Raw genomic sequence first — 15,228 nt, 5'->3', positions numbered from 1 at the left:
ACAGCCTCGCTTTCTCCCTCTTTCCCGTTCTTGTCTTTGCCCGCAAGAAGCGTTGTCTCTCCCAGTCCCTGCCTTTCATAAACAATGAAGGGGTTAAACGGAGCGAGCGGGCAATCCTAGAGCGGACGAGACTCGCAAAGATCTGAGAGGTGGGGAAAAGGTGCTAAAAAAAGAGAGAGCTTTTTCCTGTCCTGCGTCCGCGCAGCGCTTGAGGTTTTGGATCCGGCTTGCGCGATCTTGCAGAATCCTGGGCTTTTCGGATCCGGTCATGGCGAGGTTGCAACGAGCGGGTGAGTTGGAGAGAAGGGGGCCGGGGGTGGGGGTGGGGGAGAGAATAAATGTACGGGAGGAACGAGAAAAGGACTAGATGACCTCCAAGGTCCCTTCCAACTTATTATTATAAGAAGCGAGCGAGGTTTGCAAAAAAGAGGCATAAAACCCCTCGGCGGAATCCGGGGGGGGGGCCGGTTTCCTTTGCAGCGCAGCCTCAGCCGAAGCGATGCTGAATTAATGCATAAGGATTAATTTAATTAATGCATAAGTTTTCCGATTTCGAGTTGGCGTTCATTGCTGAAGAATTGCATTGTTGGGGAGCATGGGGAGATTACTGGCGCTAGAAACCCGAGGTGTCTGTGTGTTTTTAAAAGATTTTCTGCTTTTTATTATTGTTGTTGCTGTTGTTGTTATTCATCGCAGTCATCCAGAAGTTCAGATTATTATTACTATTTTCAGAAGGCACCCACCTTATCAATTGGCGATCAGGTTTCCTGCCGCGCTGAAACAGAAAACCTATGCAAACGAATGTATCCCCCAACAAGTTTTAAGAACTTGTTTTAAAAGCGTCTTCCCTTCACCCAAATCCGGGGAAAATAAAAATCTTGGAATCATGATTCACCCACTTTGCTTTATCACCCCGCCCACTGCATCCTCCCCTCACCCCCCCAAAAAAAACACAATTTAGCAATAGTTTTGGATCCCCACCTGCTCTCAGTTTTAGTTTTCTGTAGCACCCAAAAGATAACAGCTGTCCCAAAATGGCATTTAGAGGCAAGACATGTGTAGTTGCATCAGGGGCGAAGAGAATGCTGCTAAAACAACCTAGTCTTGGCTTGACTGGAGGACTGCTTTTGCTTGAATAACAGAATTGGAAGGGACTTTGCAGGTCTTCACCCACTGTTCAAGCAGGACACTGGATACCATTCCAGATAAGTGGCAGTCTAGTCTCTTCTAAAAAACCTCCAGTGATCACCCACAACTTCTGGAGGCAAATTGTTCCACTGGTTAAGTGTTCTGTCAGGAAATTTCTCCTTGCTTCTAGGTTGCTTCTGTCCTTGATTAGTTTCCATCCGTTGCTTCTTGTCCTACTTTCAGGTGCTTTGGAGAATAGCTTGACTCCCTCTTCTTTATGGCAGCCCCTGAGATATTGGAACACTACTATCATGTCCCCCTTCATCCTTGTCTTCATTAAACTAGACCACAGGTCTGCAACCCGCGGCTCCGGAGCCGCATGCGGCTCTTTCAGCCGTCTCCTGCGGCTCCCAGTCCTCTGCCATGTGCAGTCCCCCCCCCCAAAAAAGTGGGACTAAAAAATTTCAACCAATTAATTAAAATATGCAGGGTAGGTGCATATCTCGCCTTGGCTCCACTCTTCAGTCAAACCCTGTTCTGCGCATGCGTACATGTACGCGCATGTGCACACATTTTTTGCGGCTCCCAGTTTTTCCTTTTGTGAGGGAACCGGTTCCGAGTGGCTCTTTCACTGTTTCAGGTTGCTGATCCCTGAACTAGACGTACCCAATTCGAGCAACCGTTCCTTGTACATTTTAGCCTCCAATTCCCTAATTACCTTTGTTGCTCTTCTCCGCACTTTTTCCATTCTTGGAAGAATATTTCTGTTTTGCCTGTCATTTCGCCAGCTCTTTGCTGATCTTTTATTATAGCTGATGGCAAGAGTACAAGTAGTCCTCGACGTATGACCACAATTTCTGTTGCTAGGTGAAACATTTGTTAAGTGAATTTTGTCCTGTTTTACGACATCTCTTGCCACACTTAAGTGAATCACTGCAGTTGTTAAATTAGTAACATGCTTATTAAGTGAATCTGGCTTTCCCATTGACTTTGCTTGTCTGAAGGTCAATCACGTGACCCCAGGACACTGCAGCCGTCATAAATATGAGCCGGTCACGTGACCATGGGGATGCTGCAAGGGTCATAAGTGTTAAAAACAGTCATAAGTCACTCTGAATGGTCACTGTTGTAAGTCGAGGACTATCTGTATTATCTGTATTAACTGAGCCTATCAAATGTGAAATGAAGAATGACAAAAGGTTTGGGGCCATTCAAACTTTGGGAGGGGAATTACATTGATGCCACAACAGAGAAGGCCCTTCTCTGGCTCCCGTTTGCTTTATGGAAGGGCTTTGAAGCCTGCCTATTTCTGCTGGATCTTAATGGGACAAGCAGAGACAATTTAGGATATGTGGTAACAGAAGAATGACAGGGTCAAAAAGCGAATACAGATAATCCTCATCTTACAACCACAACTGAGCCCAAGTTGTCTGTTGCTAAGCGAGACAATTGTTGAGTAAGTTTGGCCCCGTTTTACAATCTTTCTTGCCACAGTTGTTAGGCGAATCACTGCAGCCAAGTTAGTGACACAGTTGTTAAGTGAACCTGATATCCCCAGTGACATTGCTTGTCAGAAGGTCACAAAAGGTGATCGCATGACCCCCTGGACACTGCAATTGTCATAAATTGCCAAGTGTTGAACTTTTGATCACATGACCACGGGGAGGCTGCAACAATCATAAGTGTGGAAAACGGTCCTAAGTCACATTTTAATGCCGTTGTAATTTTGAACGGTCACTAAGCGAACGGTTGTTAATATGGACTTGTATCTTCTGCATGTCATTAAACCAGAGGCTGCTCTAGTCTAGGCCAGGGATAGGCAACCTTGGCTCTTTTATGACTCGTGGACTTCAATTCCTGAGCCAGCCACGCTGAGGGAAAAGGGAGAGCTTTCCAAGCTGAGACTTGCTGGCTCAGGAATTCTGGGAGTTGAAGTCCATGAGTCATAAAAGCCAAGGTTGCCTAAACCTGGTCTAGGCCAAACTTTGTAGCTAGTTTCCAATATCAAATCAGCATCTCTGCCTCCCAAATCCTCTCAAACGGTCACTAAGGACTGGTCATAAGGCGAGGACTATATTTGGATTGATTCTCTTTTTTCCGCTATTGTCATCAGGCCCCAAGCTTGACCTGATATCACAGCTCAAGAGCGGAAAAGAAGCACAGATCTCAGCTCATCCAACTGCAAACGAAGAGGAGACTCCATTGGAGAATGGCTTAGGTGAGAGAGCCGATGTTGCCTCACAAAGTCTTAGAATTAAATATTTAAGACATTGTAAAACTTAGCACATTTTAGTGACAGTTTAATAAATACTTTTTTTCTTGGAGGGGGGGAAAAATAGAAACTGCCATACCGAATGATGAAGAACTCTTTTTTTGGCCTCCTCTCCCCAAGAATATAAGGGACGCGGTGGCTCAGTAGGTTATGACGCTGAGTTTGTCGATCAGAAGGTCGGCAGTTTGGCGGGTCAAATCCCGAGTGCCGCGTAACAGAGTGAGCGCCTGTTACTCGTCCCAGCTTCTGCCAACCTAGCAGTTCAAAAGCACGTAAAAATGCAAGTAGAAAAATAGGGACCACTACGGTGGGAAGGTAACAGCGTTCCGTGCGCCTTTGGCATCTAGTCATGCCAGCCACATGACCACAGAGACGTCCTCGGACAAGCGCTGGCTCTTCGGCTTTGAAACGGAGATGAGCACCGCCCCCTAGAGTCAGAAACGACTAGCACGCATGTGCGGGGGAACCTTTACCTTTACCTTACCCCAAGAATATAACACTGTTGACTCATTGAGCCACGTATATTATTTTATTATTATTTTGCCCAGAGTTCCCTGATGTAATAATAAAAATGGAACAAGGAGAGGAGCAGTGGCTGCCAGTAACTGCGGAACAAGAAAGAAAAGCGTTGCTCTCACGTCTCCAAGAAAGCGAAACCACAATGTACAACACTTCAGGTAAGAAGGAAAGTCCAGTTCATGTCAAATCATTAGAAATCTTCTCCCTTTTGATTCATTGCAAAGGCAGCGCTCTATGGTATAAATGAACAAAGAGGCAAGATAGCAATAGCACTCAGACTTATATACTGCTTCACGGCGCTTTACAGCCCACTCTAAGCGGTTTACAAAGTCAGCATATTGCACCCCCAACAATCTGGGTCCTCATTTTACCGACCTCAGAAGGATGAAAGGCTGAGTCAACCTTGAGCTAGTCAGGATCGAACTCCTGGCAGTGGGCAGTAAGTTAGCCTAACCACTTCTAACCACTGCGCCGCACACCACAGCTTTTTTGGAAGACCAAAGTCTTCAAGCACTGCAAAACTCCATGGGGTAATTGTTGAAAGTTGAATGACCAGGATATTTTCTCCCAGTTCTAAGGAAGGCAATAAACAAATCAGAACATGAGGAAGAGAAAGAACTCTTGTCCAATACATACAAAGTAGTTTGGCGCAGAACACATACAGGTAGTCCTCGAGTTATGACTACAATTGATGTTATGCTTGTGTTGCTAAGCGAAACATTTGTTAAGTGAGTTTTGCCCCATTTTACAACTTTTCTTGCCACAGTTGTTAAGTGAATCATTGCATTTGTTCAGTTAGTAACGTGGTTGTTGGCATTTGCCCAGGTTTGCCTGGTGCGCCAGTTGCGCCCCTATCTGGACCGAGATGCCCTACATACGGTCACTCACGCACTCGTTACCTCCTTTATAGATTACTGCAATTCTCTCTACATAGGGCTGCCCTTGAAGACCACCCGGAGGCTTCAGCTGGTTCAGAATGCGGCCGTGCGGGTAGTGATGGGAGCATCCCGATACTCCCATATTACACCCCTCCTGCGTGAGCTGCATTGGTTACCAGTTGTCCTCTGGGTGAGATTTAAGGTGTTGGTACTTACCTTTAAAGCCCTACATGGCTTAGGCCTGGGATATTTGCAGGACCGTCTGCTGCCGGGAATGATCTCCCATTGCCCAGTACGCTCACACAGAGTGGGTCTCCTCAGGGTGCCGTCGGCTAGACAATGTCGGCTGGCGACCCCCAGGGGTAGGGCCTTCTCTGTGGGAGCGCCAGCCCTATGGAACCAAATTCCCCTTGAGCTCCGGATGGCCCCGGATCTCCGGTCCTTTCACCGCAGCTTTAAAACACGTCTTTTCCATCAGGCTGACCTGGACTGACAACAGGGATTTTAAAATGTTTTTTTAATTTTTAACTACAATTTTAATTTATTCTATTGGGGCTGTTAATTTAATTCTTTTTAACTTTTGTATCATTGTATTTTATTGTTGTTAGCTGCCCTGAGTCCTTCGGGAGATAGGGCGGCATATAAGTCCCAATAATAAATAAATAAATAAATCTGGCTTCCCCGTTGACTTTGCTTGTCAGAAGGTTGATCACGTGACCCCGGGACACTGCAACCGTCATAAGTATGAACCAGTTGCCAAGCATCTGAATTTTGATCAGATGACCATGGGGATGCTGCAATGGTTGTAAGTGTTTCATGCAGTTGTAACTTTAAAGGGTCACTAACTGAACAATTGTACATTGAGGACTACCTGTAGTAGCATAAAAAGGAAAGTGAAAGCAAATTATTCAGTCTTGTATGGAAGGGATATATAGGTAGACCTTGGTTAACAACAATTTGTTCAATAGGTGTTCAAAATTATGATGGTGCTGAATAAGCGGTACTTATACCAGCCCCTGGGGTTACAATTATTGAAGCACCCCAGAGGTCACATGAGATGTGTGGTGTGGGTAATGATAATGATAACTTTATTGTCACTTTGAATGCACACCAATCGGCATACATCAAAATGAAATTTCGTTGCATACAGCTCTCAAAGGGTCACCACCTCCGATATATACTCCTTGTTCGGGGCCCGCTCAAATTTCACATTGTCCATTTTAGTCTCTAGGGAGTGAACGATGGCAAACAGGACAGATGGAAATGGGGCTCCATGTGGATTAGCCCTCAAATTCGCTTGTATTCTGACAACCTCACCTTCTTTCCTTTTTCTGATCCTGACTCTTCCACCTTTTCCTTAAAGAGGCCTTGCTTCTTTTCGCCCCTGGAGCACGCTGCCGCCGCCACCAACTCCTCCAAAAGCCTCTCTCTCTTCCTTCTGGGCCTGCCGACAGCCTCATCCAGTTCCTTCGCTCCGTAAGCTCCAGGTCCTCTCCTCCTCTGCCTCCTCTGGAAACAGCCCTGATTTGCAATACAATCCATCACTAGGCCAGCAGTCAGATCTTTCTGCTGGTAGAACATGGAGAGGGTGCGAGGGGGCCTGTAAGGTGTGGCACAGGTCAGGGAGGGTACGCAAGAAGTACGGGTTGTGTGATGTCTCCCTTGGGCAACTCCCCAGATCCCTCCTCATTGGTCAGCTCAGGGAGGTGAAGCCCATTTCTGGCACCTCAGGAACTAGGTTTACTGATGGCTCTGAACGGCCGTCGGAAAGAGATTTGGAGGAGGCTTCAGACGGGGAAGGTTTGCAGTGGCAGACGGCCAGCGAAGAGGAGGAAAAACTGCCTTCTGCCCCTGATCCAAGAACACACAAGGCAGAGAAAAGGCAGGAGCAACAGAGGCCAGCCAGGCTACTCAAGAGGAGGAGACTTTGGCAAGTGTCTGATCACTGTAAAATAAGACTGTTTCATTTCTCTGAGCAGATTTTCCTGCTGTGATAATAAAGAAGGAAGAACAGGAAGATCGATGGGTGCTGTATCAGCAGACCTCTGAAGGAAATGGGGTTTTCCCACCTGCTCATTCAGGTAAGAATGTTTATTTCACAAGACAGCTACATCCTGAAACAATGCATCATTGTGTCATCAGAAGGAAGGAAGATGAAACATCAGCTTCCAAGATTGCAATAACAAACACTATGAAGAGAAGCAATTCAACGGGTTTTTTTATTGAATTTCCAGTACTTGGAGTAAAAATTGCTTTTTTTTTTATTGAAAAGTTTTAAAATACATTTTATCTTTAACAATCCCCCCCTTCCCCCCCTCCCTATCCCTCCCTGCCCCTCCCCCCCTTTCCCCCCTCCCCCCCGCCCCCGACTTCCCAGAGCTAAGTACAGGGTATAAAAACAAAGAACAATCATAAACATCCATATGCTACCAACAATAAATTCTTAAATCTATCACTCTCTAGCTCATATAAGATAACTACAAACAATACTAATATTCCATTTTAAAAAAAGAAAATAGAAAGGAAGACTTATTCAAATGCTAAATGAAACTTTTTAGTCCCATATTTGTTCTGGATATATTCTATCCATTTTTTCCACTCCATTAGATAACGTTCTTGCGAATGATCTTTCAAATAAGCCGAGATCTTTGCCATTTCTGCCAGGTCAGAAACCTTAAAAGTCCATTCTTCTATAGTCGGCAGTTCCTCCTTCTTCCAATATTGACCTATTAAAAGTCTTGCTGCTGTAATTAAATTCAACATCAACTTAGTGTCCACCACAGTAGCTTCTGTAATTATACCCAACAAAAAAAATTGCGGAGAAAACTTTATCCTTTGCTTGAAGATCTTCTGCATATTCAAGAAGTTATTACAATGGATACGTGGGAAAAGATTTGGGTGAGGAACGTAAAATTTACACAAGCTCAAAATTTAAGAGAGAACTTTTATAAAATGTTTTATAGATGGCATTTAGATCCTAAGAAGCTTGCAAGTATGTATCCGAATTATCAGCCAAAATGCTGGAGGTGTGGTGGCGAAGATGCAACATATTTTCACATATGGTGGACCTGTAAAAAGGTTAAGGCTTTTTGGATAAAAATTTGGTGGAATATGCAAAAAAAATTGCTTCTATTACTGCCTGTCTTATTGTCACTATGAACTGAGGTCAAGACTGAAGGAACATTTTCTAGCACTGGCTATCTGCAGTGGCTGTTAGAACTAGCAAGTAATTCAAGTTCAGAGTTATTATAAAATTATCATTCTATCCATTTGGATCCCAAATATTCACAAATTGTATTGCTGTTAACGTTTTCTATTTGCTTCGTCACAAGATTCCAATCTGCCTGATTTGGTTTTATTCTGAGTTTAATTTTTGTACCCAAGTTCATTATTCATCAAATGTGAAGGTGATATTATTACATGTAGGTGGTATTGGAACATTTCTCTCTGAGAGAAAAACTGTAAGACTGATCAGCCTAATTTTGAACTTCTGCGCTTAGTAGAGAAACATAATTGTGTTGTTACTACCACAGGGTAAAATTGTGGATTTTTAATGTTGTACACTGCTGGAGTCACCGTGTATGTAAATTTAGGCCGTACTTCGCCCTTAAGGAGGACCCCTGAAGTTTTCTACTTGGTGAACTTGGAAAATAAAAGAGACCAGATTGTAAAGTGTAAAAGGATATACAGGTAGTCCTCAACTTGCAATCATTCATTTAACATCTATTCAAACTTATAACAGCACTGGAAAAAAGCAACTAATTGGTCATCGCACTTAGCATCACCGTAGTCATGTGATCAACATTCAAGTGCTTGGCAACTGGCATGTTTTTAAGACGGTTGCAATGTTGTGGTGTCACATGATCACCATTTGTGAGAGGATCCATATGGGCAAGAAACCTATCAGTGTGCAGACTGTGGGAAGCGGTTCCTTCAAAAGTCTCATCTTCTCATCCGTGAGGCAGTGCATAAGGAAGAGGATCCCTATGAGTATTTTAAAGTCCTGCCAGCTTTTAGCAAGCAGTGCGGAAGCTGGATTCGCTTAAGAAATGAATGATACACTTAACAACCATAGTGAGTCACTTAACAACTGTGACATAAAATGTCATAAAATTGGATGCGACTCACTTAACAGGCTCTCTTTGCAGTGGAAAGTCTGGTCACGATTGTCATAAGTTGAGGACTAACTGTAACTATAATTTTCTCTTCCTCACACTACAGAGAGTAAAAGGCATGTGATAACGCCGTGTCCTGAATTTGTTTGCAGCAATTTCCTTTGCCTGTTTTCACATTGTGATTTTCCGTTTATCCCACAGAACAGGAGCTGAGACAGAGCTACGCGGGAAATAAGGAGAATAAATGTGCTGATTGCGGGAAAAGCTTCACACAGAGGTCCAGCCTTGTCAGACATGAGAAGACCCATACAGGAGAGAAGCCGTACCAGTGTTTGGAGTGTGGGAGAAGGTTCAGTCAGAGATCAATCTTGACCCGACACGAGAGGACCCATACGGGAGAGAAGCCATATAAATGCTCTCAGTGTGGAAAAAACTTCCGCCACAAATCAGCACTCCTCAGGCATGAAAAGATGGAGGCTGGAGAGAGACCCTATGAATGTTCACACTGTGGGAAGGGTTTTATTCAGAAATCAAACTTTCTCATCCACGAGAGAATCCACACCGGTGAGAAACCATACTTGTGCTCGGATTGTGGGAAGAGCTTTGTCCAAAGGTGGCATCTCCTTGTCCACGAGATGACCCATAAGCAGGAGGCATCTCATGAATGTTCAAAATGCGGGGAAAAATTCAATCACAGCTTAAGCCTTCTCATCCACGAAAGAAGCCACATGGGGGAGAAAATTCACCAGTGCTCCAATTGCGGGAAAAACTTCACGCAAAGATCCAGTCTTGTTCGACACGAGAAAACTCACACGGGAGAGAAGCCGTATAAATGCACAGAATGCGGGAGAAGTTTCAACCAGAGGTCCATCTTGACCAGGCATGAAAGGACCCACACAGGAGAGAAACCATACACCTGCTCCGAATGTGGGAAGAGTTTCCGTCACAAATCAGCGCTCCTCAGGCACGAAAAGATGGAAGTAGGTGAGAGGCCCTATCAGTGTTCGCAGTGCGGAAAAGGTTTCATTCAGCGGTCAAACTTCCTGATACACGAGAAGATCCATACGGGCAAGAAATCCTATCAATGCGCAGACTGTGGGAAGCAGTTCCTTCAAAGGTCGCATCTTCTCATCCATGAGACGACGCATAAGAAAGAGGAACCCCATGAGTGTTCAAAGTGTGGGAAGAGATTCCATCACAACTTAAGCCTGATGATCCACCGAAGAAGCCACACAAGAGAGAAACCAATTTGTGGGGAAAGCTTTGTTGATCAAACGAGTTTTACCAGACACGAAAGGGTACAACAAGGGGAGAAGTTGTATTCCTGCTCCGGTTGTGGGAAACACTTCAGTTATAGGTTAGCTCTCCTCAGACACAAAAGACCTCAAGTGGGAAGGAAGCCATATTGGTTCCCTCCCTGTGGAAAAAGCATCATTCCCAAATTAATGCTTCTTGCAGCCCACAAGGGGCTCCGTAACACACCAAATTTGCACACCTGCTCCCACTGTGGAAGAGGATACAGCCTGAAATGCAAGCTTGCCATACATGAGAGAGTCCATCTAAGAAAGAAACCGTATAAACCAGCATGTGGAAGAAGTTTCAGCCAGAGGTCCAATTTTATTGTGCATGAGAGGACCCACGTGGGTGAAAAGCCACACAAGTGTGCTGGCTGTGGGAAATACTTCAACAACTGGTGGAACCTCTTAAAACACCAAAAGACCCACACAGGAGAAAAAAAGCCTTACAACTGCGCTGAGTGTGGGAAGAATTTCAGCAATAAATCAACTCTCGTCGTACACCAGAGGACTCACACCAGTGAAAAGCCGTACCAGCGCTCCAGCTGCATTAAAGGTTTCACCAGCAAATCCAGCTTGATCAAACACCAGAGGATCCACACGGGGGAGAAACCCCACATCTGTTCAGAATGTGGGAAAAGCTTCATCCAGAAATCAAACCTTCTCCGGCACGAGAAGACCCACAAAGGAAAACGAGAAAATCTGTTCTCGGATTGTGGGGAAAATTCCAGATTGCCCATGACCTTGATGAAAAATTCAGGGATGCGTGCAAAAAAAACCCCAAACCAGTGCAACCCCTGTGAGGAAACGTTCAGTGAAAAAACAGTCCTCATGGCCCATAAGAGAATCCATGGAGGGGAAAATCCTTACTCATGTTTGGGTTGCGGGAAGAGATTTGTGTACAAATCCAGCCTGATGAGACATGAGAGAACTCATGCAGGATAACAAAAAAAAAGTATGTGATTCAACCAGTTTGCTTGCACACAAGAGCACCCATATGGGGCTTGACATCTGGAGTTGTGGGTCAAAAGTAGGCCGGACAGCTATTTCAGGAGACCTTGAGCAGGGGGTTGGCCTAGAGTCCCAGGGGTAGGCAACCTTGGCTCTTTTATGACTCGTGGACTTCAACTCCCAGAAATCCTGAGCCAGCCATGCTGAGGGGACAGGGAGAGGTTTCCATGTTGAGCTACGCTGGCTCAGGAATTCTGGGAGTTGAAGTCCATGAATCATAAAAGAGCCAAGGTTGCCTACCCCTGGTCTAGAAGACCTCAGCCCTATGATTCTATGATCTACGCTCACATTGTTGGGAAACTTTTGCTGACTGATGAAACCTTACCACACAAAAATGTCATGCTGGGCTCTTAAGACAGGTTTGTTTTTGATTATGTGGGGAAAAAATGGAGATTGTTTAAATATCATAAGAAATTGAAATTGATTGATTGATTGAAAATCAATCTCCCTTTTTTTCTACGCTCACATTGTTGGGAAACTTTTGCTGACTGATGAAACCTTACCACACAAAAATGTCATGCTGGGCTCTTAAGACAGGTTTGTTTTTGATTATGTGGGGAAAAAATGGAGATTGTTTAAATATCATAAGAAATTGAAATTGATTGATTGATTGAAAATCAATCTCCCTTTTTTTCTACGCTCACATTGTTGGGAAACTTTTGCTGACTGATGAAACCTTACCACACAAAAAATGTCATGCTGGGCTCTTAAGACAGGTTTGTTTTTGATTATGTGGGGAAAAAATGGAGATTGATTTTCTCTAAATATCATAAGAAATTGAAATTGATTGATTGAAAATCAATCTCCCTTTTTTTTCTACTTGCAGGTCATGTATGAAGGAACAAAGTATTCTCCAACAGAAGTACTGTACTAATGCTTTATTTGTGTAATTTCTGGATCTATCACAGAGCTTATCCTTAATTCTGAATTTGGGACACCATCTTAACCCCTGCATTAGTTACCTTTGTTTTGGCTATCCCTTTTACTTAACTAATTTCCCAGAAAGAAAACATTAGGGCTGCTAGAAGTTCAGTTATCCACATGGAATGTTAGAGAAAATTCACAAATGATAATATTTGATTTGGATGACTCCAGACATTGAGACAGATGACGGAAGAAACGGAGCAAAGATAATTTTTGGGAGCAGAGGAATTCCTCTCATTAGTAATAAGATTACAAATATTAAATTAACTAAATAAAATTATTAGCCACTTTCAGATACTGGTTACTGTGGAATGCCACATTCAATATTTTAGTTGCAGGGCAGTGGGGATCCTGTTAAAAAACAGTTCGATTGAATTCACCCCCAAATCCTTTCGTTGAAGAGGGTCCTAGCCATGATGAGAGAAAGGCAAGAATGGAGAAAGCCTTCTTTGAGATAATCAGTTTTTCCTTCTCTTGATCTAGATTAGAAGGTTTGCCTTGAAGGAGAGACACAATCTCAATTTGACCTTTAATCTAACCTCAGCAACTTTAAGATGTGTGGGCTTGGCTGGGGGAATTCTGGGAGTTGAAGTCCACACATCTTAAAGCAGCTGAGGGTGAGAAACATTGCTTTAATCCCATATTTAGAGATCAGTCAATGCCACCATTTTGGGAATGAAGTAGAAATGGAGTATATCTATTCTATTCATTCCCTACTTTCAGCTCTCATGTTTGATGGGTTGCTAGAACTTTTGTACGGTAGTGATGTTATTCTAAAATTAGTAGAAGTTTGCTTTCCTTAGTTTTTGTCATTGTCAGCTGCAATGGGAGTCAAAAATATTGTTGATGAATAAACTTAATATATTTAACATTAAAAGAACATGTTTCTGGGTTTTATAGCTTGCAAGTGCTGAAGGATCGTTTCCCCCCATACCTTCAGATATATTTCAGGTACATTAAAGCTGGCAAACAATGTATTTTTTTAAAGGAATGGTTGCAATTTGGGAGAGGGAGCAGTGGCACTTTTGGAAATATTAAGCATTACTTATCGAATTTCAGGATAGTTCTTCTAATTCCAGTTCTTGGGACAGCAACTTTAAGATGTGTGGTGCGGTGTTCAACTCCCAGAATTCACCAGCCGTAGCATTCTACAATCTCAAGCCTACTAGGAAATTGTGTTGGTGCCTATTTCATTTGGCACAATTCTAAATATTTATTATTTATTTAATTAGATTTCTATACCGCCCTATTCCCGAAGGACTCAGGGCGGTTTACAGGGCAGCATAAAATACAATATAAAAAATAATATAAAATTAAAATAAATTAAATTAATTAAGTCCAACAATTAAAACAATATTTAAAAAGCTAAAACCCCTTCAGTCCAGGCCTGATAAATCAAAAAGCCAGGTTTTCAGGTCCCGGCGAAATGAACGCAGATCGGGGGCAGTCCGGAGTTCCACAGGTAATATGAGAATTACAATTCCAAAACTAAGAGCTTGTTAGAGGGATGCAGTGGCTCAGTGGGTTAGGACGCTGAGCTTGTTGATCAGAAGGTCGGCAGTTTGGCGGGTCGAATCCCGAGTGCCGCGTAACAGAGTGAGTGCCTGTTACTCGTCCCAGCTTCTGCCAACCTAGCAGTTCGAAAGCCCATAAAAATGCAAGTAGAAAAATAGGGACCACTACGGTGGGAAGGTAACAGCGTTCCGTGCGTCTTTGGTGTCTAGTCATGCCGGCCACATGACCATGGAGACGTCCTTGGACAAACGCTGGCTCTTCGGCTTTGAAATGGAGATGAGCATCGGTTCCTTGAGTCGGAAACGACTAGCATGCATGTGCGGGGGAACCTTTACCTTTACCTTTAAAAGCTTGTTGCAAACACTGCCCCAAAACAGCTATTTCAGTGGGTCGTACTGACTCACAACATGTCTGCTATGATAAACATGATTATGTGCCATTGAGTTTCTTATTTTTTAAGAACCACATAGAGGGATTTTTTTTTCCCAATAATGTGGCCCTAACCTGGTCCTTCAGGTCTTCCACTGGTGCTGCAGTATCTGAGTTCATCCATCTTGTTGCTGTTCATGTTTTTTTTCTCTTTCCTTCCACCTTTCTCAGCATCAGAGCCTTTTCCAGACAGCTGGATTTTTGCATCATGTGCTTACCTTAATAAAATAAAAAAAAATCCAATAGTTGATAAGCTCTCTATATCCTGGTTTGCATGTTTATGTTTATATATATGTATGCATATAGGGATGTGTGCATGCACGCACAAACCAGAATTCAGGAGGCCTATCTGTGGTGAGATTTTTTTAAATTTTTCTCTTTGATTAGAAAACCTCTAGTGCAATGGTTCCCCAAACTCTTTTGATCTTAAAAATCCGTCTGAAATATCACCAGTGAATTAAAAAGAACAACAGCTGCTGCTTGCAGAGATCAAGAAACACATGGAGGCATGCTTACTCAAGATGAAGGCAATTTTTATTTTGGACACCAAGGTTGCAAGCAAGCATTTTTTAAAAATTCCATTTATATCCCACCCTTCTCCGAAGACTCAGGGTGGCTTACAAGCTTAGCAATAGCCTTCGTTCTATGTATATGCCTGCTTATTAGGGCTTATTAGCCCCCCCCCCCAAGCGGCATTATTACAAAGTCAGCTTATTGCCCCCAACAATTTTACCTACCTCGGAAGGATGGAAGGCTGAGTCAACCTTGAGCCTGGTGGGATGCGAATGTGCACTAATTGCAGGCAGCTGGTGTTACTTAAGGAGGCATCTAGGTCACTGCTCCACCAAGGCTCTGCCAGGAGTTTGATCCTGACCGGCTCAAGGTTGACTCAACTTTCCATCTTTCCTGACCTAGATCGTTGTGGGGCAATATGCTGACTCTGTAAAACCACCTAGAGAGGGCTGTAAAGCACTTTGAATTGGTATATAAATCTAAGTGTCATTGCTATATCCCTTTTCACACAAAATAGCTTTCTTCCATCATCAAAGCACTTTTTTTTACTGAGAGTTTTGCTCCACGGAGCCCATCTCCATGTTGAAGATGGGGGAAGGAGAAAAGAATTACGGATCACAACTGAAATT

General features: G+C 43.5%; 1 protein-coding gene across 1 annotated transcript; it reads left to right on the top strand.

Moving 5' to 3' along the window:
- The first annotated feature begins 219 nt into the window (after positions 1 to 219).
- On the top strand, positions 220 to 13,003 carry LOC310636110 (uncharacterized protein). The gene is made up of 5 exons (XM_083355639.1): positions 220 to 290; positions 3,242 to 3,346; positions 3,949 to 4,077; positions 6,777 to 6,878; positions 9,114 to 13,003. The coding sequence occupies exons 1-5, from the start codon at positions 269 to 271 to the stop codon at positions 11,150 to 11,152; spliced, it is 2,397 nt and encodes a 798-aa protein (XP_083211765.1). The 5' UTR covers positions 220 to 268; the 3' UTR covers positions 11,153 to 13,003.
- Positions 13,004 to 15,228: the final 2,225 nt, after the last annotated feature.

The sequence above is a fragment of the Vipera ursinii genome, assembly GCF_947247035.1.
Source record: "Vipera ursinii genome assembly, chromosome: 2".
NCBI classification, from domain to species: domain Eukaryota; kingdom Metazoa; phylum Chordata; class Lepidosauria; order Squamata; family Viperidae; genus Vipera; species Vipera ursinii.
This window is presented reverse-complemented; position numbering and strand designations above follow the sequence as displayed.

Coding starts and splice junctions, on each gene's coding strand:
- LOC310636110 (XM_083355639.1), top strand. CDS start 269: ATGGCGAGGTTGCAACGAGCGG. Junction 4,078..6,776: donor CACAATGTACAACACTTCAG/GTAAGAAGGAAA, acceptor TTCTCTGAGCAG/ATTTTCCTGCTGTGATAATA. Junction 6,879..9,113: donor TTTCCCACCTGCTCATTCAG/GTAAGAATGTTT, acceptor TTTATCCCACAG/AACAGGAGCTGAGACAGAGC.